At 40.2% G+C, this 27,541-nt stretch overlaps 2 protein-coding genes across 6 annotated transcripts in view; one reads left to right on the forward strand and one right to left on the reverse strand.

The window, feature by feature from the left end:
* Positions 1–4,323, forward strand: part of pip5k1bb (phosphatidylinositol-4-phosphate 5-kinase, type I, beta b) — a 36,417-nt gene extending 32,094 nt beyond the window's left edge. The window contains exons 13-15 of the mRNA XM_083912904.1: positions 462–588; positions 2,847–2,970; positions 3,116–4,323. Coding sequence (XP_083769030.1) covers positions 462–588; positions 2,847–2,970; positions 3,116–3,118 — 254 coding nt within the window. The 3' untranslated portion in view covers positions 3,119–4,323. The remainder of the gene's footprint in view (positions 1–461; positions 589–2,846; positions 2,971–3,115) is intronic.
* A 187-nt stretch (positions 4,324–4,510) lies between these two features.
* On the reverse strand, positions 4,511–27,525 carry LOC310946075 (ceramide transfer protein-like). Of its 5 annotated transcripts, none has more exons than XM_083912375.1 (18): positions 26,903–27,525; positions 26,584–26,718; positions 24,029–24,145; positions 17,997–18,104; positions 17,585–17,723; positions 17,102–17,185; positions 16,760–16,917; positions 11,608–11,700; positions 11,354–11,440; positions 11,080–11,172; positions 10,355–10,432; positions 9,540–9,635; positions 8,733–8,865; positions 8,009–8,079; positions 7,771–7,899; positions 7,415–7,544; positions 6,314–6,449; positions 4,511–6,183 (listed from the first exon to the last, which is right to left on the reverse strand). In XM_083912375.1, the coding sequence occupies exons 1-17, from the start codon at positions 26,990–26,992 to the stop codon at positions 6,322–6,324; spliced, it is 1,869 nt and encodes a 622-aa protein (XP_083768501.1). In that variant the 5' UTR covers positions 26,993–27,525; the 3' UTR covers positions 4,511–6,183; positions 6,314–6,321. The 5 variants fall into 5 exon arrangements, with proteins under 5 accessions (XP_083768501.1, XP_083768500.1, XP_083768498.1 ...); XM_083912374.1 differs by having other exon boundaries at positions 4,511–6,093; positions 17,102–17,188; XM_083912372.1 differs by having other exon boundaries at positions 17,102–17,188.
* Positions 27,526–27,541: the final 16 nt, after the last annotated feature.

Below are 27,541 nucleotides of genomic sequence, written 5' to 3' on the forward strand. Positions count from 1 at the left end.
TTAGTCAATTAACTAAATCAAATTGTCATGCCCTGCCTTGTCTCAGTCATTAGGCTTGTTTAAACGTTCCATTACGGAAAGCACAACGGAATTACAAGAAAGATCATATTGATTTACTGGCATTTTTGGTCTTCCAAAAAATTATGGCCATGGGTGACGTCAGTGTTGTTGGCTGTGTGTCTTGTTGATTAAAGGAGAACTCATCCTATAAAAATATATACATAATGTATATGTGGATCTGGAGAACTTTAAAAAGTCTGAGAAGTCTCAACTCGCCTCGCAGACTACACATTTAGAAAAAAAAAACCCTGCTTAGACACACGACATATGGAGTTTGACAGATGTTTGGCATTTACCAGGCAGTAAGGGTCAGACGAAAAGACAGGAAATTGGAAGTGTAGGAAAGTGTGAGCTTGTTTTCCTTTACTGACGTCACACGCATGTGAATGTTTTCTCCTCAGCTGTGTTTGGTTCGTACCTGCGTCCCGATCTGGTCCCCGCCAACCCGTCCTTCTACGAGGGCTCCTCCATGGGAACCATTTCCACCTCCTCCATCTTTGTCAACGTGGACAACCAAACAGAAGAGAGGTATGTTGTCTGCTTGTTTTCCTATTTTACTCTTTATCATGCCATTTATCATGACACTGTGTTGATCTTTTGGGGGGTGGGGTGGGGGTTGGGGGTGGAACGTGTAGTTTATCTTGATGAAGGGTCACTGTGGACAATAAGAAGAAAGACATATGAATTTGCCGCGCCCAACACACACATTCACACACTCCCACGTTGGTGTAACCTTTGCTGTTACATCACATGGTCTTATTGGTGATGTGCGTCATGGAGCAGGTGACTCGCTTGTCAACACGCATCCAACACACATACACACACATCCTCCCCAGCATACGGATGCTACAGTCAAAGGAGTAGTGGTGTGATCTTTCATTCAAAGGACAGGGAAGAAGAAATACTCTGGTACTATACAAATATTTCCAAGGAAGGAAGTGTTTTAATGGTAAGGTGATGAATCATAGTTAACCTTTATGAGTTTATTACCTTAAATTATATTGCAAAATCTGATAAAAATATTACTGTTTATTATGAAATGATAATCAACTAACTACATAAGCAGGTTTTATTACACCTAAACTACGCATGACATCAGGCTGTAAAGGATAGTTAATTTTGCCTCTCGCTGGAGGCTCCTGAACACTTCGCCCTTTGCCCTCTACACGTTTCCCATCACTCCTTCTGTCCAGCAGTGTCAGGTTCAGGTTGCTCTCTGAAGCTCCATTGTGTGACTTGCCCAGTCCTGTCCCTTCAATGCTCACCTGCTGCGGCACTGACATTGTTCTGTCAACTGTTTTCATAAATATTTAAACTGCAGCTTTGACGGGGCCTTACGCTGAGGCCATTATGTAGCAGAAAGACTGTGACAAAAGAGGACAAACGGGTGCACTGGCAACTGTACATCCACCAACAATAATCCCTGTCTGACAGCTGGTCTGTCTGTTATAACACCTTGTGTTGTGATGTGTCAGGGCAGGATTGTTCTAAAACAAAGCTTTTATTTACACGCATCTCTTTATCCGTCCTTGTAGCTCTACCACTGTGCTGTTTCGTTACCCCCTCTACCTGACTTTCATTTTGACTTTGAACACAAAAAGTAGGTAATCACATGCCATAAAAGAGTGGAACACATTCCTGAATTTATCAGGGAGTCACCTGATGTACGTACAAGGAAAACAGACTCAAGTTACCCCCTGGTGGCTGAAATTTAAAAGACGAGCGATGAACAATATTGCGCTCTGTCCCATGATGGTCAGCTACATTTAAAGATATACATGTGATTCATGTATTGATGCAGTATCATTGCACAGTTTATTTCATTATTGAGGTAATTGTGTTTGTACGTTGCCAGTTTTATGTCTTATATTCAGTTTAATTGAGTTTAAAAGCAAAGTTGGTTTTGTGTCTTGGAGGTTTCCTTTAAACACTTGCAGGTGATGGCACTGTAGGTTTCACTCTCTTGTACGATTGTGACATATTTTGATGCATACATGACATCACTTTCTGCTGCATAATGCATTTTGCATGTTAGCTAGTTTTTGTTAATATCCTGGTTGAGATCTTGAGACAGAAAACTTTGTCAATTTTTCCCCCCAAAAAGTGCTTGATGCTCCAAGCTGAAACCAAAATGACTTAAATTTAAGTAGTGCAATTTTCTTTTTTAAAAGGGACATTTCACCCTAAAATCCATTATTTATAAAGTATATTGAAGAAGCATTGCTGTTGAGTTTTTCAAATACGTTTTGTTGCCAATTTGAGCACAAGCCAAGTGTCATGTAGGTCCATTATATTTGAGAGAAGGCAGGCATCTCTATGGCCAATTTCTCTTTTGGCTTCTACAGGTAAGAGAAAAAAAATACATTTTTGATTTTGGGGTGAACTGTCCCTCTAAGTTTGTTTCCATCTCTTATGCTGTGTCCATTTCTGATGCATACTCTCCCAGCAAGAGTCTCATTTTGACTTAGTCATTGTCAATCTTAGGAGATTTTGTTCATTTCCTGTGAGACATTTCGAAGAATATGAGCCTCTAAAGCTGAGGCCTCCACTGGCCCGGCACCGGACCAGGTTTCCCCATTCTGCTCGCAGTCGGCTCATCCCTTGCTTTCTTTGATGTCAGAGTCTCTGCAATAGTGTGTGATTTGTTTCTGGAGAGTGTGTTGTTCATCAGTTTTCCAAGCACTGTTTAGACAGCTGCTTTACTTCATTTGCTTTAACCCAGAGAATAAACTCTCAGGGCTGTCTCCTACGTAGGTTAATATGAAAATACCTGGTTTCTGTTGCAGAGCTGACGTTGCCTCCAGCTCCACGTTTACCCTGGAGGACAGCGCCATCTGCCTCACTTCAGAGCAGAGCACCATGGATGTGGACATAGACCGCGATGACGGATCAGTTCTTGATGTCTACTTGGTGAGTTGTTTCTCCATTCGTGATTTCATGTCACATTCACATTGTGGTCATTCTTGTTTGGTCCTCATAAAGTTCAGCAGAGATTTTCTGGACTCGTGCATGTTTACATTGATAATCGCCCTTTTTTTTCTCTTCTCCCCGGCAGTGAAAAGAGCAGCTTTACAACCTTCATTTCCTCCTGCCAATCATAAGACAATCGCCACACTCCATTGGACTGGCCAGGCCGGTCTGTGACTCCACTTCAGTGCTGCTAGATCCATGTTGCCACTTGTATTGCCAACACATAAAAAGACTGAGATTCTCCACCGGTTGACGGACTAAAAGAAGAAACCAACAAAGTCACAGTGACGGACATCTGAAGGAACCACATGACATATCATGTAATATGATGAACATCCGGTTGAACTTGAGTGTTGCTTTTTAGAGCATGCGTCGACGCAGTGCCATTAAGTTTTATATATGTATTCTGTTTTTATGGCCTACACAAAGATCTGAATATTGCTAGATATACATATGAGGAGAGGGTAGATACATTTCTTTGAATGTTTTTTTTTTTTGGCTGAAAGGAATGAAAGAGCCTTTCAAGGTTAATCAGAAGAGAAATGTTTACAGTGAATTTAAGATGACTTAATTATCTTAATGTACAAGGAAAGGACACAAGTCAGCTCAGATGAGAAAAGACTCACATGAACAGATATGATGGATTCTGAAGCTCCAGAGGCCAAAACACAGGCTGGGACATGGTAAAAGTGGCCACCTTATCCTTGCTGGGCTGTTATTTGTGCTGCCCTGACAGGCTGCTGTAAAGTGAAGTGAGAAAGGACAGTTACTGGATCTTGGATGAAGCACAGAGCGGAGGGGGCGACACACTCGCTCTTGATGAGAAGGCACTTTTGACATTGGTTGCGATTATCGTAAGAAATATTTTTCTGAAGATGTTGCTTAGGGTGGATGGGCTACCTGACATAAGCACACATTTGGATATGTGAATATGCACTTTTGTTTCTCTTTTTACTCTACAAATGCACACCTCTGTAAGTCCTTGATACTTCATGTACAGAGAAAGAACATTTAGATCACTTTTGATGTGAAGCTAAGAGTTTTGGGAGGTTTGCGTCATGACTGAACATGCTTTTACTCAGGATATCCTTTGATACTGAATAAGTGTGTCCTCTTCAAGAAAGTATGAGACATGCATCCTTCACTTAGAAGCTGTCCAATACCTCTTCATCAAGACCATATCCAACTATAAATGTTGAATTCCACGATCACGAGTTGGTTGAGACCATAATTTATGATGTAAATCTCAATATTTTACCATCTGCTGAAAAAATACTTTAATCGCTGAATGTAAAGACAATACATATTTATATTTAGAAGAGACTCCTATAAATAAACTGCTAAATTTCAATGTCTACTGTTCTGAAAAAGTACTTCTGCTTCATCTATTCGCAGCACTGTACGTACACATCATTTGGAAGAAATTACCCTCACTGGCACAGCAGTGCTACGAAAACAGCACACTGCACTTGCTTTTATTGTGTAACAATTTTAATTTACAGAACATTGTCAAATTGCATTACATTTAGTGCAAATAATAACACTTCTGATGTACAACTTAGAAATATACAAAGTGTGTAGATTACTGACAAAATATCAAAATTAAAAACACTAAATGCATTCTTCGGCTGACATTGCTCGTAGATCTCGCTCTTGTAATCATCAGCAAAACAATTATCCAGATCCTTCTTAACCTCCGAACCCTTAGACTGAAAATCTGACGGTGAAGTTTTCGACCGTACAGATCTACTGATTGCAAAACTCCCAACTTTTGATGGCATCGAACACAATCTTGTCGGAATCTAAATTTTGAGGTAAGAAATGCTGTGAAATGCTGACCCTTCCCTCCCCGCCTCTCTTCAGTGTTGATAAATGCACATCTGGTTGCTGAACAGTAAAGATAACCAGGATTTTTAGAGTTCATCCTGGTGTCTAAGGCATTCTGGGGGTGGTTTATCAGTCAAAAGGGCAGGAGGCCACTGCATTGTAGTGTGGTGTGTGAAATGTAATGTTAGAGTACGACTAAGTGTCTAGGGTGTAAATGATATCCTACTCAACATTTTACAGCTTTACCATATCCTGCAGAATAGCAGCGGGACTAATTTACAAACCTGATGCTCATTAATGCACAGACAGATTTCTTTTTCTGTCTCATCAGGGGCTGAAAATGGTGAAAAAAAAAACAAACCTGGGGTGAACAAAATTAATCCACTCGTCTCTCAATGAAAGAGAGGAATCTGTACATCCGACACTATGGTTGGCCATTTGCAAATATCTGTTTAACCGTGTGAAGGTTTAAGACAAATACACACTGACAATAGGCCACAACTTAGCATCTATAGACCACAGTCAAATACATCATTGATATCCAATTATTGACTATTACTTCAACTGTGTCAAAAATATTGTCCAGCATGACTTTAGACTTAGCAAATGCTCTTTATCGCCCACTTCGGGCCTGTTACTTTCATCAAATTCAAGCATTTAACAGTCAATTCACATTTCTCACATTGGTAAACTAACTGAGAACTTATTCGGTTTTCTCTGTACAATACATTGTGTCCCCGGTGCTCTCCGACTACTGCTACTTTATTACAATCTAGAAATATAAAGATTTCAAAGCTTTAGGCTCTGGCCTCCCCATCAATTGCAAAGGGGAGTCATCACTAGAGGGACAGGAGAAGGCAAGAAAGAGGAGATAATGTACCACACCTCATCCATGCTTTTCCTATCACTATCTACTTTCCTCTCTCATGGTACTGTAGTTACTTTAGCAGCAGCAAAACAAGTAGCTGTAATACCAGTGATTAAAGCGAACCCCAGTATGTAATCATAAGAAATGTACAAAACAATTTACAAAAGAAAAAAGCAAATAATCAGTAATTACAATTCAAAAAACACTTAGGAGACTCTTGAATATACAAACAAATGTACCCATGACCAACAGATGGTGTTAAGCCATGATAATGTAGCTGGGATGACAACTACTGATGGATTAAAGCTGTAAAACCAGTCTCTTCTACCAGCAGGTTTCCCGTGGGACGTCCTGGATGATATAGTGTCCTGCATGTAGTAGTTTGGAAACACATTCAAATTGACAGGCGAATAGGTCAATGTAGTCTCTCCAGAGGGCAACCGTGGCAATCCGCAAGTCTGAAATAAAAGGGATGACTAAAAGTCAATATCCCAAAAAGTAATGGTAATAATATTTATTATTATTTATTACATTTTTACACATAAAGCGACATCCTATATTTTAAGTTGTAAAACAAGACGTATCTACCTCTGTGTTCAGAAGAGGATGGGCTTCCCAGCAGTTTTCTCCTGGACGTAGGAGGTGAAGCGTTTAAGGAACTTGGGATACTCTCTCTTGGCCACAGCTCTGAGGACTGAGGCTGGAGCCCAGCCACCTGGGTTTACTGCAGCCAGAGAGAAAAAACGATCAGGAAACTGTATGACCTAACTTCACTTAAAACTATTAGTAAAACCAGTGTACATATGTTGTACACAAACGGAGGTCTAGAGCGCCCTCTAGAGGTATTTTATTTATTTGTCACAATAAACTCGTCTACAAGAAGTCAGGGGAGGGGAAGAAGTTGTGAATGTCTGGACAGGCATTTCAAAGACACAAGCACACAGGCAGTCTAACGCTTGTGCCAGTTAAAAGGCTGTACAAAGACCGGTTAACAGAAATATTGGTTGATGAGGCTGTTCTGAATAATTTGAGAAAAGGGTGTAATACAAACAATAGCAACCCAGCAGCTTCACGGTGGCTCAATCAGAATAGTAATACTCAACAAATAAAACAAAGAGAAGCCAGCGACAGGTAGTTTTCTAATAACATTACTTGTTTAGATTGCTACAGTGGATTCATTTCAGGTCTTTTAGGTCCTTATGTGATCTGCAGCTTCTTGACAGTTAAATCAGCTGCTTACATCTCAGTTAGTCAACAAAACCATCCACCAAGCTAACTGTATATGTGCTACCGCCTCAAGTGAACGTTGATGTGACAGTTAAGCTCTTGAGAACATTTCTGATGGCCTTAAGCTATTATTCACAAATATACTACATATGTTTACAAGTTTGCAGTGCATTACCCTGAATACCAGATAATCTAGTGTTGAGTGGTATCAGATATGTTCTCCTCTCAGGGTTGGCTCATTTGGTGGGTTAAATCACTATGGACAGACTTCTGTAGACAAGAAGTAACATCTTGACCCAAACTGATGAGGGGTTAGTCTTCAGCTCTTTACAGTAGGTTGGATGTTCATACTGAGGCGATTGTTTGTAGATTACGCTCAGATTGATGATGATAGAGACGCTTTTGCTGTTGGCTGCTGATTCGCCTGAGATCGAAACCTTATTAGGCAGGAGAGGCACTCACCATTGGCAACGTAGGTGATCTTACAAAGGATGTTGTCTCTGCTGATCTCTTTATCACCCTCTGGTGGGCTGACCAGTGTTTGGCAGATCATAGCGACATTGATTTTGGCACGAACACAACGGTTTGTGGGCTGAAAGCAGAACAAAAATTCAAATGAAAACACTCTCCAAGCGGCCACAAATCTCACAGAAGCGAATTTGAAAGAGTGAGTGAGGATTGGAGGTCTAAAACTATTATTTCTACCATATACCCAAGAGAAGGGTCCTAAAAGAAAGTCTTGATTGAATGAGAGATATTCTGATACACAGCACTCACTCCATTGCATGATAGTAACAGGTGTAATGTTGTAATCTTACAAGGGCATTATCATGGTCCACAGAGAAGTTGCAGACCAGCCATGTGTCAGGATCATTTTCATTTGTTGCCAAGATCTTCCTGATGGCTGACAGATAGAGTACGTCTCTCTGAGAGGCAGGCCACACTCTCTGAAACACAAACAGAGGCATTCAGCTGGCAATCAAACAGGCTCCAGGATATTCCTCATCAAACGTGCGTCTTTCTGCAATTTTTAAAATCACCAAGAAGTCAATTTACCTTGTGCGTCTGGTAAACAATGACGGCATTATCAGAGAGCGTTTCCACAAGGTTGAAATTTTCAATGGTGGCTGAGGGAGGAACAGTTCAGTCAGGTCATGACATCACAACAGAGAAAGTTAGTGTTACAGGGCTCCAGACTGCGACCAAATGGTCGCATTTTCGAACAAAATTTGTGTGCGACTGAATTTAACATGTGCGACCAGATGTCTCGCCATATCAATATGTAAGTAAGGTAATACTTTACCTCTGTGAGTACTTTAGGCTACACCGCGGCTAACACAAGTACTATGCAGAGACACCTGCAGCATCACCACAGCTCTCTGCTAAAATCAACCCCCCTGTAAAGAAAATGCTGAACTTTTAAAATAGTGTTAAAATCTCGTCGTGTCTCGTTCTCGTGAACTGAATATTATGTATCGTCTCATCACACCCCTTATACTGAATGTATGGCATATTTTTTAATATTGTACTGTCATGACAGCATTGGTGCTGTTTGTTTATGTTGCATTTTCAAAAGAGCACAATAAAAATGTGACACTGAATTTGAAACAGCACATTGTAATTTCTGAATCAATTATTGATTTACTGTGTGGCCCCTAAAATTTCTGGTTGCTCCCCTAAAAATTTTAGTTGGGGGCCACAGTGCTCCTATTGAAAAAAGTCAGTCTGGAGCCCTGTGTTAATATGATGGTGGTGGTGACTTCTGGAATAGGGAACTTACTCTCCCAGTCCATTCGGACAGCTGTGTCCCAGAAGTAGTGGCAGACCTCGTGTCCTGTCACCCCCTTTACAGAATGTGTAGCTTTGAGAGGATCCAGCACAATACCATTCTCCTCTACTTCTCTTCTGTACACCTGTCACACAAAGTACAGAGCGTGAGACAAATGAAAAGTCATATTATCACTATAAACATAATCGCAACCTCGCTGCAACACATCTTGAAGGAGCCTCTTAATTCTACCTTTGACTGATAAACATTTCCCCCAATTCCCTCAATCATCTGTGTTTGTTTGTTAAAAATATTAGATTGTAATGGGATTATAGAATAAATCACTTTCAAAAATAAAATACTAACCTTTTAATTTTTTTTTCGAGTAACTGCTAAAAATGGCTGAGAAATCTAAACCCTTATTCATTTTTTGAATAATTTGTTATTCAACTATTATATTTTATCAGATGGAGAGAAAAAATAAAAATCCTATATTGGCTGCCCTGATTTCTAAAGATCGGCATCGGCCATAGAAAACCCCATATCGGTCAACCTCTATTATGAAACCTATTATTATCTACAACAATAATATATAGATTACTTATTTCATGGATTGAATGAATAAAATTAGTTTTGCCGTGGTGTTTAAAGAATATTTTTACTTTAAATATTTGAGTAGGTCTTCCACATCCGCTTGCCGATAAATGTATTATCAGTGCTTGTAACACAGCACCTTTTTAAAAGTGAATGAGACTTAAACATTTATAACTAGGAATCAAGGGAAATGATTCATAAGCGGCTTCTCTCCTCTGTACTCACCTTCATCTCTCCTTCTTCTATTACCAGCTGCCAGTTAGCATCTCCGCCCATGTCTTGAAGAGAGTAAGTCATGTGATTCTGCACCATCTCCTCCACCTGAGAGACAGACAGGTATTGATTAAATATGTTACGGAGTCTTATACTGTTCTTTAACTGCCTATTTGAGGACATGCTTTAAAACAAGACACAGTTTGGAGAGAAGAAGAAAACATTGTACTGGGGATGCTACGCTTAAGTTTAATAATTTACATTATATTTTTAAGACAGATGTTTTTATAACATTGTACAGTAGAAGGCAAATCCTTCTTTAAGCATATACATTAGTGACTGAGCTGTAACCAAAATTTAAAAACACCTGGTCCCTGCTTGGGGGTGTTATTAGACGCCCTAACAATGCATTAAGAACACAGCCTATAGCCAGTCTGGATTCATGCCTGCTCATGCTGTGGAAGACGAAGAAGTGATGTGACAAAAGGAGGAAGTGGTAATGAAAAGCTTTTACTACATTCCAGTCATGCAGAATAAAGACTAACATTTTTCTCATCAGCTTTATGATTATGTGATGAATACAACCTGCCCGTCACTCCAGCAAGTTCAATTTTTCTCTTAATGCATCACATAACATTATAAAGACTTTGGTGTAAAAACCAACTACAAAATGCTATTCAAAGCAAAGAGTTTGTGAAATCCTGGAGTGACTGGTTAGTAGACATTCTCAAGCCATCTGCTCATGCGCTCTATGACTGCGGTAAAAAGTAGTAGGTGTTTGCATCCCTCCGCAGATACAGGTGCTCACTGTTGACCAAATACAGTACCTGAGCGCTGAATCTGTGAATGTCATCTGAAGCACTGACTAGCTCAACGGAAGACAGGGAAGAAGAATGGCTATGGGGCTGTACACCAGAGAGGAAGATTGAAAACAGAAAGGAATAAGGAACAAAACAGAAAGAGGCGCCCTGCAGCAGTCCAGAGGACACAATCACAACCTGCTCAAATGGCATTTCAAATGAAGATGTTATGCAAGCTTCCAAATGATTACAATAAGATTGATTCTGTGTAAACTAGGGCTGCAACGCATTATTTTCATTATGATTATATTCTAGATTAATTGATTAATAATTTGCTCTAAAAATGTCAGAAAATGAAATATGTCCAACCAAAGTTTAAGTTTAAATACCTTGCTTGGTCAGTTCAAAGCCCATAGATATTCAGTTTAATATGAATATAAAACTGAACAATTACTTAATAAACAATAACTACAATTACTTAAATAAATCGATCATCAAAATACATCTGCTGATTGACTGGTCAACTAATTGTTGCAGCTGAAGTGTGAATATATTAAGGTGAAGCATCGACAAATTATGAGACGCACAAAAGCCGCAGTTGCTGAATTAAAGACAGGTCACACTGGTTGTATGATGACTAGGCTTCAGATAGGAATGATGATCGCAAACAGTAGCCTTACAATTAGAACAAAGCAGAATGGAAACAAGACATACAGTAAATTAAATGAGAAAAAAAGAAATGTGTTGAGCACCTTAGTGGCATATCTGTGTGTACCGATGGTGGAGTAGACGTCTCCTGGAGGAACTGGAGTTAGTCGAGGTATCCTGACCTTATCTGACTGGCACTGAGGGAAAACAGCGTAGGAGTTTGGTAAGGGAGAGAAGATTAAGAAGTTATGACAGAGAAAGGCAAAGTCCCTGTAATTAATGTATGCAACTGTGCTTAAGTTAATTATTCCTTGTTTAAGAGCCTTAAAAGGCCCAGAAAGGATATTTTAATTGAGCAAGTTTAGATGTTCATCACACCTGCTCCTCTATCTTGTCCTGTCTGTCCAGTGCAGCTTCCACCGCATCGAAGAACTCATCCTCGTTGATCAGACTGTTGGGCCCCTCCTGTGGAAAGCAAATGTTGTCAGCAAAACATGAAACCTGTGAAAACACCCTGACAAAGCGCAGAAGGATAAAAATGCAGTTTAAGACTTGAGTCAAAGTCAAGAAATCATTCTGATTTGTTTATCCAGCCGTTTCTTATTCATTCATTTTATTTCTTTTGATCTTGCCTCGTAGTCTGGGCCTCCATAGTGTGACTTTTTCTTCAGTTCATTCATAGCAAACTTATAGGCATCTTCTACCCTCCTCCTCTTCTCGAGCTCCTGGACACAGAAAAGAGCAGTGTAGTGTTGTTAGTGCAACAAATAAACAATAAATAACAGTGACTGCATGTAAATAGAAACCCCCATTAAAAACATCTGCGCTGCATTAAGATCTGCAGATCCTCCACATTTAGTCAACAAACAACAGGAATTCAGTTATAGTCAGAAAACATCTCTGCCCTAGTGACAATGCTCCTTTCATCGGATTACAGTTGATAAACAGTTGCATAAAAAAGGGGGAGAAAAGAGAGGTCTGCATGTCACAAACAATCGGACAAACCCACCACATCATCCGCTGTCTGCGCTCTCAAACAGGTTTTACCTACAGTAATGTCCCATTCCCTGTCAGAGGCCAATCAACACGCTTCACCCAAGTGAAGTAGAAACAACAGGCTACGGCCATACAATGAAGAACTATTATCATCTATTACTTAGAAGCACTGAATCATTGCAAATCCACCCATGTATTCAGTTCCTCTGTGAGAACATAATAAATCAAAATAAAATAAAATGTATCTTTCAACTCTGCCCAAGAAACTGTTTATATTCCAGAAACTGTTTATTCACACCAAAATAACAGAAATCAGGAAAACTAAAGCAACTGTGGCTAAAAGTATTGAAAACAATGCTTTAAAAAATGTAATGTAAAAAAGGATACAGGAAGGTGTGGGCATGTAATACTTCAACAACATAAAGAGAAGGCAACCCTGCTGTCAGCTGCGTGTAACTACCAGACAGACAGACAGACAGAGAGACAGACAGACAGACACCTACTTTAAAGAAGAGGCTGCAAGTCTGTAGAGGTATCCATCTCTGTGTCTGGTATTTGAGCTGCTCTGTCCTCCTTTGTAGTGAAGGTTTCCACAAACTGCACCATGAAGTCTTAGCAGTCATTTTCCAATTCTCTCTCTGTCTGTTCTGTTGAGTCTGAGCAGGTGTGTCTTGTTCCTTTGAGAGCGTGCTTTGAAGTATTTCTCTTTCCCTACTCCACATCAGCAGCTAAACTTCACACACATAACCAAACACAGATAAGATTGAGGTAGTTTCACTCGAGCAGTCTAACTCACTAAGTGAAAACACTTCCCTGCTTTTGTAGGTTTTAGGGTTGGGCAACATGCCTTTACACACAGAGAAAAAACTGGTTTGACAACATCAGCTGAGCTGATCAGGATGTAAGCATGAAGTGCTCTAGAGAGTGGCCTGTGTTTGTAAAAATACACTCTCTGAAGGTGCTCTCAGAAATAAAGCAAGATTGCAGAATGAAGAGAAGTCCAAATGATCAAATAACAAAAGCGTTAAAGATCATTATGGGCAGTCCTGATTCTGGTAAGCAGGTCTGACTATTTTGATTGGTTTGTCCACTAGGGCTGTTGCTATACACTAATCTACGATATGATACGATACACGATAGCCAGTTCACGATACGGTACAAGATATTCAGCAAATAATATGATTGGATTTGATACGATTCGATACACTTACATAATTTTCTGAAAGATTTTAAAAGGGACAGTGTGATTTTGGTGACATCTTGTGAGTGTTCCATTGATTGAATTCTTAAAACTGAAAGAATCAATTACACAATAAAAGTATACGGCTCTGACTGGACAGCAGAGACGGTAACAAGTCACTTTTTGCAAGTCCAAGTCAAGTGTCAAGTCCCTGAGGGGAAGTCCGAGTCAATTCTCTGAGGGCAGCAGCAAGTCCTAATCAAGTCTTTTATGGTTTTAATAAATAATAAAATAGAGTTGAAGTTCAACCATATTGTTAATTACACAAGGTCCCAACTAATGACACCTTATAATCCAATGTAAATAAACTAAGTCCAGGGCCTGCTCTCATTGGAGGATTTTAAGACATTTGAAAATAACTTGGAGGCAGACACATCTGGTTGTAGATATTCTGCATTATATATTCATGATTATGCTCAATTTTGATGCATATTTGCTTTTTTTACTTATTCGATATATTTTAACTGTATTATAGTCATGTATTTTATATTGGCTGCTCATTATGTTTGTCAGAAACGTTGTTAGTCAGGCTGCTGTCTGTCTCAGGACACCCTGAAAAAAGGGAGATGTTTAATGGCAACGAGCCCTTTCTGTAAAATAAATTTAAAAAATCATCCAGCCTTTCAAACGCAGTGTAAGGGTTAAAGGTAATAACGCAGTAACATTAACGTTACGTGGTCAAGTATAAACCTGTATCGTAAACTTACTTTAGCTGACATTAATAATTAACGAGTACTTCTACCAGTTTTGCCAGCAACTGGTGGCAGCACCGGCAAGAAAACACTACTCAAAAATATGTAATTTAACGAATGCCAATCTAAAAATTAATTTCTCACAAAGCTCAAATTCATTGCAAGCATTCATAGTTTATGCAGCAGTTTAATAGCTCTTCCTGCAAAGCGAAAGGGGGAGGAAATGGGCAGCGAGCAGAGTGCCAGGGGGATTTGAATGGGACGTAATGTATCGATACTTGCGGCCCTAATGTCCACTGAGTTAAGCCATTAATGTTACATCTGATAAACACAGTGTTCAGTAATCTGGACTGTGAAAATTGACTTTGACAACTTTGAATTTGATTTTGATTTTGTTTTTCCCTGACGCACACATGCTCTACTTTAACACCATCTTGCTTTACAACTGCAAGTTGGCAGTTGAACAATGAGCTATGTTGTGAAATATCTGCCATTAAAGCAGCTTAAGGGGGAATTTCAGAGAGAAGTTGTGGCTAGTTGTGCTACAAATGGATCCTAACAACACCGGATACAATGCACCTTGTAGTTTGACACTACTGCCAGCCAAAGAGAAGACATCCTACCCATTGGAGGACATTGCATCCTGGTTCACAGCAGCCATTCATACAGCTATTTATTTATTTCTGCTAGTGTATTTTAAAAATGGAAATCCATTTCAGAGCCAATTCCATTAAATCATTTTCTAGCCATTCTAAAACAACCACTCTATAGTTTAAATATTAACTTTCCCATTAACATGAATTGCTTCACATACTCCAATCATGGACAGCAGAGTGCTGAACCCCAACCTCATCATCACCTGAAAGACAGAACTCTACACAGCAGAGGCTGCTTACACGGCCACACAGGAAACTGCCCATTATTCACATGACATCCAGCACACACTGGCCCTCATTTATCAATCGAACGTATGGCAGAAAAACGTGCGTATGACCGTTTCCTGGCAAACTTCGGCATTTATCAATTTGGAAGGTGAACGGGAGCTACAATCAAATCTCACGTCCGGTCTGAGATCGTGTAGGCAAATTTGAGCCGGTGGATTTTCGGTGCAGCACAGCAAAATCTGGCTGAAAATAATTAACAAACCTCAGCTGTCATTAAGCATAAGCAGTCACACATTAAGAACAGATCAAAACAGATTCTTAAAACGAATAAAAAAATAAAAATTGTGGTTGGAGCAATTGATTGTACTCATGTGCGTCTGAAGGCACCATCCATGAATGATTACGCATTCATCAATCGCCAAAACTACCACTCGATAAATGTACAGGTGATTTGTGATGCCAAGCTATTGCTTTTAAACATGGTGGCCAGGTGGCTAGGGGGACACACACGATTCTAAACAGCTCTGCAGAGCCAAAGTCATCTCCTCGGTGCATTAAATCAAACAAGGTATCAGATGATTAGATGCTCCACAGGGGACTGTACTGTCTCCTTTCCTGTTCACCTTATACACCACTGACTTTCAGTACAACACTGGGTCGTGTCACCTGCAAAAGTTTTCTGACGACTCGGCTGTTGTTGGGTGTATAAGTGAGGGACAGGAGGAGGAGTACAGGGCACTGGTAGACAACTTTGTGAAGTGGACTGGACAGAATCACCTGCGGCTGAACATCAGCAAGACCAGAGAGATGGTGATAGATTTCAGGAAGAAGAGGAACGCGGCTTTCCAACATCTGTGCATTCTGGGAAAGGATGTGGAGGCGGTGGAGGATTACCTGGGTGTTACCATTAACCACAGACTGGACTGGAGATCTAACACTGAAGCTGTTTACAAGAAGGGGATGAGTAGAATTTACTTTCTGAGAAAGCTGAGATCTTTCAATGTGTGCAGCAAGATGTTGGAGATCTTTTATCAGTCCGTGGTGGCCAGTGGACTTTTCTTTGCTGTGGTTTGTTGGGGAAGCAACATTGGCGCCAGCGACACCAACAGACTCAACAAACTGATCAGAAAGGCTGGCTGTTTGCAGCCAATCACAGAGATTGGCTGCAAACAGGACACTCTGGAGGCTGTGATGGAGAGGAGGACACTGAAAAAACTGTTATCCATCATGGATAAGCGGAGCACTTTCTCCAAAAGGCTGCTTCAGCTTCGCTGTCGTAGCAACAGATTCAGGAAATCTTTCCTGCCACAATCCATCACTTTTTATAATAACTCTCTCACCTCTGCCCTCTCTTTTTTTTTGTTTTGTATATATTATTATTGTTATAGTATATTTTGCATATTTTGTTGAATTTATTATTATTGGTTATTGTTTATAGCACACTGTGCACTATATATACACACTATGTATATATTGGATTATATTTATGTTATGTACCCCGCTACAGAGCAGGAGCGCAGGTTCAGCAGTGCGCACACACGCACACGGGTCACAGTGGAGCGCTGCTTCGGGTTGACTGCCTCCGTTATTCTTTTCCATACAGCGTTTTTATAGGCCCCTTTTATTCCACTCTTAAGACTGACAAAAAGCACATCTTTATTTTGCTCCATCTCGGATGTCAGGATGCCGATCTCTGTGTCGGAAAAGTGTCTTTTCTTTCCAGCGTTTCTCCTCTCCATGTTTGACCTCAGTGGGCGAGGCCGCCAAACCAGGAATATTTGAGGGCGTAACATGTTAATGGCGCCACATTTATCAAGGCCCGCTCATTTGTACGCTGAGATTGGTCAGATACGCATGTTTCATAAATCACACGTGGGTCCTTTCCTACGACCAATTCTGCGCTCAGATCTGCGCCCGTTTTCACGTAAGATTGATAAATGAGGGCCACTGTGTGTAGAGTTCAAGGCCATACCTTATCCACTCTCTTCTGCCAGCTGTCCTCTCGTTTGACCATCAGTTCGATGCAGTGAGACAAGGTAGAGAGGATGCCTGCTGTGGTCGCCTTGAAGGTGATGGCCTCACCCTTGAAGTCTATTCCATTCATAGCTTTGGGGCTGGCAGGAGGATACACTGGCACAGACAGAAACAAAGAAAACAGTAGTGTGACAGCTACCTCCTGACTTGATTAGAAATAGTCTTTGTAGCTTTTCACATTAAAAGGGAGTCAGTTATTTCAAGGCCAGTTGGCCAAAATTTATTTCACAGATATTCTCAAATCAAGCGATGCACAGTCTGTATGTGAAGGTAAACTCACATTTCTCTTTGCTGCCATTGTTGTTGTGATTGCATTCACCATCAGGTCTTGCAGCGGTAGGAAAGTCTTCTTCGTCCTCCTCTACTACTGGTAAAAAAGCAAAAGCAAGTTCAGATGTATCTACCATTTGTCTGCCCAGTTAACCAAATTAAAAATGACATAAATAACTTGACATATAGCTAATAGATGGTAGTTTAATAATTTTTCACTCCGCTTATTGGTCAGATGTGTCTGGGGTGGGAGCAAGAAAATAAATAGAGGAAGATGGTCCTGTGGTCTGGACTAGTGCCTATTTCTATGAGAGAATCATTCTGTGAAATTCTGTCGCTACCGCCCCCACTACAGTTTGCCTGCACAGCTGCATCCCAGAGTGCACAGCACAGCCGGCTACAGGAGCCATTTAGTTCAAACCAGTGGAGTAGACCTGGTAGTTGGGTCAGATCTATACAAGCTCCATAATAGTGTATTTATGCAACATGTTACCTCTGTCTCTCTCAAATTCATCTTTGGAGACAACGTCAGCACAGGAGTCAAAGTATTTCTGCAGGGTGTCCACTTGTCTGCACAGAATGTCACGGAAGGTTTCCATTTCTGCTAGCTTCTCACGCAACCTGTGCCCCTTCTGAGCAGAGAGAAACAGAAGTAAAAAGTGTCAATCAAAGGCTGTCAGGGGAAAGAGTAACGTCAGTTCTTTTGTTTTAACCAAAGGGCAAGGACATCATAAAAATAAGCACAAAACACTCGACAACTGACAAGAGTAATAACAGATATAGCCTTTAGATGGTATTTTCAGAAGGTGCTTTTGTATTTGTGGCCAAAGTTCAAATGTGCATTGATGGAAATACTTCGGAGAGGGCTGGGAGGCACTGAGAATTTGACATTATCCGATTTTTACCTTGAAGGAGGATGTGGATGTCGCAGACAAGGCACTGGCTGCTGAGGTGAGAGACAACATGGAACCATGACGCCTGAGACTTGTTTCTGAACCATAACCAGACTCGGCCTGAGAAAAGAGAGAGGATTAGGGAAGTATGATATGGATGATTAAGAAAGGAGAAGAAAAACAAAGGGAGAAGAAGATCAGTATGCTACAGTATGTGCTCAAAACACATGAAACGATCTGCAATATAATATGAAAGTCTGCAGCTCATAAAAACTAGACAGAGAGATCAATTCTAGCAGCCTGCAACACAGTAATGCTGAGCTCAGCCTACACCTACGCAGACAAACTGTCTGCTGAAGAGACTGGGGCTGACAAATCGACACAAGCATCAACTCAGCCAGTAGACCTGACACCAGGTGGTTGAGAAACAGTGGAAATAAATCATACTGTATCCCAAAGAAGGCAGATCTCTAGGCTTGATTGCGACTTTCTGGAGGAAAACATTGTTGTACCTATTAGGACATACAGTGTACTGTCTCACATGTCATTATAAAAACAGATCTCCTGTATGACCTGGCATTAGGGAGTAAGGGAGTGGCAGTGACTGCATTTGTTCCATTGAACAGCCGAACTATGACTGGGCGATGCCTGGGAATGTCAACTCAGCAAGTGACAGAATTTTATTATACATAGTGTAATACACAGCTAACCCAGCTAAAGCAAAATATCCTTGTTTCTTTTTAACAGCCCAATGCAACTGTTAACTGTTATCCACTACATTATATCCACTACAAAGAGACAATAAATTCATGAGCCATTATTAGAGTCCTGTACTTAAATTGATACTTTTAGTCAACCAATAGAAAAAGTAATGAGGAGCTAGTGCAACAGGCTAAAGTCTGAAATTGTTTAACGTATGAATCATGACCATAACATGCTTGTGGTATGTTTTATCAGTCTAAATTTATTTGCTAAGGGTTTAGTCATTACCTTTGTGTGTACTTTCCTCTTGATTATTACCAACAAGGAACTGTAAGCTATTCTGGTTTACTAATTGGCACACAGCAGTCTTTATTTGAGAGCTGTGAGCAAACTGAGAAGGAGATCAGGCAGCAAACTAAAGTGAGAGAGGGCGAGAGCAAGAGAGCGAGAGAGAGAGAAGAGATTCCTCTGCTAGAAAAGCCTACAATACTTACAAACAGGACAGATTGGGAGATTTACACAAATACAAATAAATGACTTGTGAACAGATAGTGATCTGAGAGGTATACTGTACATGAACAGGCCAGCAGAAAATAAAGTTGCAAATTTGCTGTTAAAAGGATATGTTTACATTCATACATGGTTGCTATGATATTAAGATTAAAGTGATGCATTTAAGCAATGACATATTTCAAACTAACCCTATCAGTCAGATAATGTATGAATTGCAATCAAAATTGAAAAAATTCTGTTCATAACACATAAAGGAAGTAAGGTTGTCAAAAGTATCGATACTTCAATCATTTTCAATATCACATGTTTCAAAACTATACAATATCCACATGTTATAGTATCGAAAATACCGGAGCTATAAAAAAGCAGATCTACAATCAGATTTTCAGCCTGTGGCTGCACAGATGACAGGGAATAAAATCCACCGTGCTGGTATGGCTTCAGTTCTGTTTTCTTCTGAACCATCACTGTGTGAAGGTTGTTAATAAAAACAAAATGTGGTGTAAAAAAATATAAAAATCCTATTTTGTATGCCGTGGACTTTTTTTTCCTTTTCGCTGTACCTTTGTATCGAAAAGGTATCGAGTAATGTTTCTTTTTAATGCTAGTAGATGAACAGACCAAGCCTAAAAAAGAATTGCATTACCGTACAACATTCAAAGTTAAAAACAGGGGTGTTATTAGTAAAGTATTGTGTAACCGATGACGTTGATGATATTTCTCAAGTCAAACTGTTCAATAGTCAGTTTCTAAAAACGACATACTGTTTTATGTCAGCCTGGACCATGACTGGCTGCTCTCATAGCTGCAACACAATTTTTTTTATTTTACCGGTAAATAGGACATTTTCCATTTACAAACAGTAGAACAACTAAGTGGCAGTGCTGCATACCAGGCATATTACATTTTTAAAATTTAAAAGGAAAGTGATTGTTGACACTTTGACTTTGGGTCTGCAAATACTAATGTTTTGATACATTCAGTGCAATAGGGATTTTATTTCTTAATGCACACATACAATAGTCTGATTTAAACTATCTCGTCCTTAGTTTTACTATAATCTATGGTTCCTGCTACAACATATCGAGTCTTTAAACAACAGGCTAAGTTTCTCAGCTAAGAATAGTAGTTGGTCAGTAACATGGATAAATTAATAAACATTTGACAAAAGCCCCACAGGCCAAAGGTTTGTCTTACAACACCATCACTAAAAGATCTGATTTACTTTAGCTTATTCTTTTTGATCGAACTGAGATGTTGCACAGCTAACTGAAATCATGGACCAAGGGGCAAAGCGATGCACTGATGATGTCGACGGCCATCATTATGCACCTGTTCAGCTGCATGACACAGCCATGAAAATTAAACACCCACTCTTAACAACACATGAAATGGCATTTTGTGCCCACGGCTTTGTGATGGTAATGAGATGAGTGCACAGTAAGTGACCATAGCAACCACTGAGTATTTCTACACATCTAAGCATACTGCTGTTTGGGAAATTACCTGTCATTGAAATCCTGGTAGTCCAACAAATTGCCATGCAGCATAAGCTTAATTTTAACCAAACACATATAGTAACGAGCCCCTTTCAGTGACTGACATGCAGTTGAGTTTAATTCTCAAGACCATCAGTAAAAATTGCATACATGTAAAGATAAACAGATAATTGATGTAATGTATGGAGGAAGGCAATGATGGACCATGTTTATCATTCATATCACAACACTGTGACACTAGTGATGAGTGACAATAAGCAAGCAGCATGCTAACATGCTATAAGCCCACCATTCGGCCATTCCAACACCCAAGGCAGAGCAGGACACCGCTGCAGTCCAGACGGTTTGCTGGCCCCAACATGGCCCAGATGCTCCCTCAACACCACTGTTCTGACAATTCAGAGGCACAAATCCAGTATTCCCGTTTCTCTGGACACATCTCACTGAGGAACAAAGGGGAAGAGGAGGAGATGGAGAAGAAAATCCATACAGACTCAGTTTAGCTCATCAAGTAAAAGAAAGCAGCTTTAAAAGAAGGAAAGGAAGAAGAGGAAAAAAGTAATTTTCTCTGTAGCAGTCAAAGGAGCGGCAGACACTAGCTGCTCCATGAAGCAGAAGAGACAGAGCCAAAAGAATGAATTTTCTAATTCCCCGGCAGAGCGAAGCAGGTTTGCTTTCAGTCAGATCTTTGGCACACAAAGACATACACGAACATCCACTCCAGTCTTGCTGCGAACATATATCAAGAGACCACACACCCTGATATGTAAAACCTTTTCATCTCGTCTTTTCTTATTTCCAGCATCCATCACTGTGCAAGAAACCGTGACTATGTGTGTTTGCATGTAAGAGACAGAGCAAGAGAGGGATAAAAATGAAGGGTGCATGCATATATTATGCATTAGAGAGTGGGTGAGTGAAGAAGCCTACTGTACATTAGAAAAGAGAGGGAGAGATAGATACACCGACAGAAAGAGACACAGAGTGAGGGGAAGGGAACAAGACATTTGTCTGGATATTCTGCTTTACTTCCATCTACCTCACTATCGTTTTATCCTTTCATATTCTGGTCAATGATATTGACTGATGATAGTGAAGCCTGATCTGGGCCAATAGTGTTCAGACTGTGCCAACAACCGCCCTGAAGGAGTGGTGGAAAAACTACATATAAATACTGGGAGTTTCCGCCAGTCCATCCCATATCACCCCTCTGAATCTGACTGAATGGAACAGTCTTCTTGGTATGATTGAGAGTTTTATGTGTCCCTCTTGAGTTTTGTTGCTGTGAGAACAGGCGATAAAAAAGAGCTGCTCTTAACGTCCCTTCACTTAGCACAACTTTTTCCACCACCAACACAATCACACCCACACATAAAAACACAAATGCAGTTTGCACAAAAATTGCCTAATTTGGTAATATGGATATGCAAATGGTTGTTGTTCGCCTTTGCAAAGTGGCTTATACAAGGCATTTAAAAGCTGTCATGTCCTCAAAGCAATTTCAGTCAAAAGCAACTGGACTTGGTTATTTGTCTAGGAAGACAAGAGGCTTCATCAGTTCATGTACGCATCTGACCAGGCTGGGACAGTCCAGAGCTTCACTATTAGATGCAAACATTAAGCTAAATGCTTAATGCTTTAAGTCTGAGATATAACTACTAAGAGCAAACATAGATTGGAATTTGAAAATATATTATTTCAGACAAACGTGTAAAAAAGGCTTATTGTGTGTTTGCATTGGTATGTTCTGTGATCATATATATTTTTTCCATTTCTCATATTTTGAGCCTTAGGAAGGGAAAGAAAAACTACAAATAAAATGTCAATATTTACAGAACAAGATGTGACTATGTTAAAACAAAGTTGCAGAAAAGTAAGGATATCCTAAGGTAAGCTATACAGTTGCTTGCCCTCTTGACACAAAGATTAAAACCAGAATGCAAGCTGTGAACACTGAATGCAAGTCCTTCTTTCTCCAGTTGGGAGCAGTGCAGACACACTCACCTAAAACAATGCTGCAGGTAATGCTGCATGAAGCTTACAGAGGTTACTGTAGGTCACAATCCACACATAACCCTGAAATACTCTCACACTGTCGTTAATTGACTGGGGACCTGCAGATACTCACACTCAATTGCCAACACCCATTAGCACTACCAAACTCTCCACAGCACCATTTTAGTGGAGAAGCAGGTCTGATTCACAGGATATTGATTATTCTTGTTGGTACATTTATGGTGGTCTCTCAACTACAGTGTTTCTTATGTGGCAAACAAGCCGATGTGTGAATACAGTCGCTCATTCTTTGGGTTATTCATGGATATCAAGCAGATTTCCAGTAAGTGAGAACACCTTTATGTGCTGCATGTGCAGAGAGAAACTTTGGAAATTGACTGGACCTGATTCTCCTGACATTGCCCAGGGTTCATATGTGATAACATCTTCACACAGACATTCCCCCAGAAGACCCAGACAACACACAGAAAAGAACTATACTGTAACTTCATCAAATGTCACAGTATAAATTCAATGATTGATATACCCAAGTTTATCTATTGTCTCAATATTTGGTGTTAAAGGATATGTTTACATTCATACATTAAAACTGAAGATGTAGAACACTGAATAAGCAAATTAATAAAAATAAAATAAAACCAAAGAAATTGATAACTAGTTTAATATTTAGAGCATACTAAACTATTATAGCTATCGTTATTAGTTAGTTTTGGATAGATTACGGCATTGTATGTCGCACAGTACTTTTCTCATAAGTCATGATGACATGTATAATGTGCTTTACACACTTTATGTATGTTTATGTTAACTTGACGTCACTGCAGAGTGAGCAGCTGCCTGGTATCTGATAACAGGGGATACCCCCACCTCAAAACCTCACTCCACAGATTCCTCACATTCCCGGGGTGAAGGGCTGTGTGTTTGTGTCCAAATCCCTGTCCTGCCACACCCAGCTCCCTGAACAAACAGATAACTGTTCTGAAAAACACCCTGACAAAATAACTGAACCTAAATACATGAAAATATTACTGTGTAAGTGAGAAATGCAGAAAACTAATGTTTTCAGGAATAGGTAAGCCAAAAAAAAAGAATCAAAAATCCCATAGCACAACAGAGGGTGGATTCAGGCACATTTAGCATCTGTATTGATTCATCTATCGGTGAATTGTAGCTGACTTGCTTGCAGGTAGGGAAAATTCCCATGAATAACTTTATCGCAAGACAGTCTGCATGACAAGCAAACCAAAATGTAAAAATAAGCCAGTAAGAAAGATCAAGAAAATCTATAAAGAAAGAGAAACCTGTTGAACTCACCTTGTGCAGCTCTATTGACTCAATCCACTGGAGTCTATGCTCTGGATCTTCCGCTCTGAGGTACCAAACACTGTCATTCACACTGATGTCAAAACGACACTCGTCAAACTCATGAGGCTGCAAAGAGAGAGGAGAGGGCTCATGAATAGTTATTAGGCAGATCACATGATGTCACCAATACCAAATATTTATATTTGTACCAAAATACAAAGACTCAAGGTAACATCCCCCCAGTTCAATAAAATCACTGAGCAAAAATCCCACTATGATGTCTCTACAGTCGGTTTATAGCACTGGCTGACTAGCGATGACACATTCTGGACACATGGATTCCATCAGTCACAGAAAAGCCTCACAATAAACAGGAATTTTAATTAGAAACTGATGTCTTATGTCTGAAGGCGCAACCCTAAACGACCGCAGAAGAGCTGTGCAAAAAGACAGATATTCTTTCAGCGTGCTTTCGCCTGATCCTGGGTCATCATAACTTTTCCTTCTACTATTAGGCCAAATCTTTCAACTATTTCACTCCCCCATTCTACAATGCACCCCACCCAGCTCCAACTGCCTTAGGCACCCAAACACGTGCATCAAAGAATTCCCGTTTCCTCTGAGATTGGAATTTGACCACTGCACTCAGCTGAGTAGAGATCTGTTCTGCAGAGGTTCCTAATAAGAAAAAAGACACAGTTTACTTGAATCTCTTTCCTGTTTTTTTCTCCTCTAGTAGAACCAAGTCAGCTGACATAACCTCATGTTGCCCGAGTTAAATTAGATTTGCTGAATGACGCTCATGTGCTGGTTCATTCGTTGCCACGGAAGAGCAACATACAGTTCAACTCTGAATGTGTTTATCTTTACACTTTAACACTAATGTTAGATTTAATTAGATGCATATCTGGTATGCTGACAGGGGTGAATGGGTTTCTCTGGGCTGTAAAATGCTTTACAGACGACCTCAATGCAAAACTTACCCTCCAGAAACAGGTGTAACATCGAGAATATAAGCTACGGTAAAAGTATAAGGAGGGCCATGCAATGGTAAGCTCAAGTGCATTCAGCCATGATGCCATTACTGGTTAGAGAAATCCAGTCTATCTTACTGTGCTGTATCAGACACGGCCCATAAACCTCTGCTTTACAACCTAGTTTATACCTCTTTCAATCTGCCTGAAACAATCCCCTTTCTTCTTGCGTAAGCACTACAGAATATCCTTGCTGCACTGGCTTTTTCTGTTCATAGGACTGTGGCATCTTCAGTATAAGAGAAGAAAAGGTTATCAGTGTTTGACTGATAACACAAAAGACACATCTAAGACCAAAGTTTCTATAAGCGGCCTTTAATCTTGTGTGTGTGTGTGTGTGTGTGTGCGTGTACAAAAATGTTTGTATTTTAATCAAAATAATATTTAATGAGTTTGCTCTGTACAGAAATATATAACTGGCAGGAAAAAAACCAATGCACTAGCTTTAACTGATGTACAGTTGATAAAAGCAACATGGCCAATAATAGGAATGTTCAGACAGTAACATTTCCTGCACATTTAGCTTACGTATGAGGACCGTCTGGTGTGTCTTCAGACACACAGTGTGTAACAGACTGATATTAGGCAAGAAGAGAAGCAGAGGCTTGTTTCTGCATTCCTGAGTCCTCATACCATGGTCTCTGTAGACAGTACCGGCTTTATTTAGGAAGACGGGAGAGGCAGTAAGAAGTGACTGTGTGGGTCATACTACCCTAATTATTAGTGAGCATGTGTAATTAAACTGTGTACACTCTTAGTTAGACTTCTATAACGCAATTACAAAAACCTCTGAATGTCTTGTGGAGTTCCATTCAGGTCTGCACAAACAAAAACAACTGGCTCACTCAAATGACCGATCTCACATGAGGAAACTAACTGTAACCTTTCATATTGAGGTTTTTAATCCAGTTCTGAGTCATATAATCCTATTGCACAAATCCCAGTAAAACCATTTGTTTGGCCTCTGTACTTAGCGGCGTTATGCTCAGAGAGAACAGTGAATATTTAACCAGGGTGTTGGGCTTCCACTTATCTTACCAACAGGGGGCCTGCATTGAAGAATACAGGTCCGATCTCTACTAAAGTGGTCAAAGCTTACATTTTTACTGTAGGTAACACCAATTTCAAGTAGCCTGTGCCATAACTTGCCATAGAGGAACAGGCATAATAGTGTTTTCTAACTACTGCTGGAGCAAGAATGCCTTGGTCTGTTAAAATACAGATCTCTGATCTTAATAGCAGCCTCATTACTAGTTAATGTTTACCTTTCTATCTTTGACAAACTTGGAGTGAAGTTATTCAAGTTCAACTCTATGCAAGTGACAGGGAAAGACGGGATCAAAACTGTGCTGAAACCTGCTCGAGAGGGAACTCTACACCAAGAGCAATGATGCAGAAAATTAGGTCTTGGTCGCCCATCTCATGAGCCTTTATTCCCTGAAACGTTGGACAGGTGCTAAGCTCATTCTGTTTTCTATTTCTGCAAAAGACAACAGCGGATATCTTCCTCATACCATTGCAAATACTTACTGTGATGACAGCCTTGCTGAGGCACAGAGACCCCCTGCAGCCGTATTCCCGTTCATCCTCTGACTTGTAGTAGCTCAAGGTGTTGTTTTTTAACACGACCCACCGGTCCTGCCATCCGTGTATGTAGTTTGTCCACTGTAAACACACAAGAGGTAAACTTTACAAGACAAACAGTCAGCTGAGCTGTTAACAGATCCCGGATGACGAGTAGGAATTAAACTTTCAGACTAGTGGTGTGTGATTAAGACACCTCAACTGGAATTGTTTTCTGCAGCATAATAAAACATTTTAACATTCAAACTGGTTCACATAACGTTACCTTGCTTAAGACGCCCCCGAGCTCCCCAGGTTGCCCGGATTCAGGATCCACATCCTCATCCGAACCGGACGATGAACTCTTTTCGGACATTTAAATCCAACACCTGAACCTAATTGTATCAACGGAACCACGTAGTTTAACGCTATGCTTGCTGGATTAGTTATAAAAATCAAACGCGTCAAAGCCGAAACCTGCTGAATTTAACTTAGCTTTAACGCCAGAGCTAATACCGTTAATTAGACATTAACTGAGCGTGTCAATCATCATCTGAACAGCGTCATTTATCTTCCCTCGGTTGACAGGCTTTAATCCCAGCTAGCTTAATTTGTAGAAAATGTATTCTGGAGATGACAGCAGAGTCTCAACTTCTCGTTTTTTTTTGCGGGCTTTGTTTTGAAACTGACGTCGAATACCAATGAGACTATTAGCTAGTTAGCTTTAGCTGTCAAACGACGCAACTGTGCAAACATTAACTTAACTCAGCAAACTTGTGACTGTCCTCGTTAGTTATCTTTAGCTGCAGTCAATGTGCTGCTCGAAAGAGTGGCGGACGAGGAAGGCCTCCGTGTTCACGCTGTGTCTCAACTTCACGAGCAACGGTCCGTGTCGCTGCTGTAGTTCCGCAGTTCAGTTAGCAAC

The sequence above is a fragment of the Echiichthys vipera genome, assembly GCF_963691815.1.
Source record: "Echiichthys vipera genome assembly, chromosome: 4".
Classification (NCBI taxonomy): domain Eukaryota; kingdom Metazoa; phylum Chordata; class Actinopteri; order Perciformes; family Trachinidae; genus Echiichthys; species Echiichthys vipera.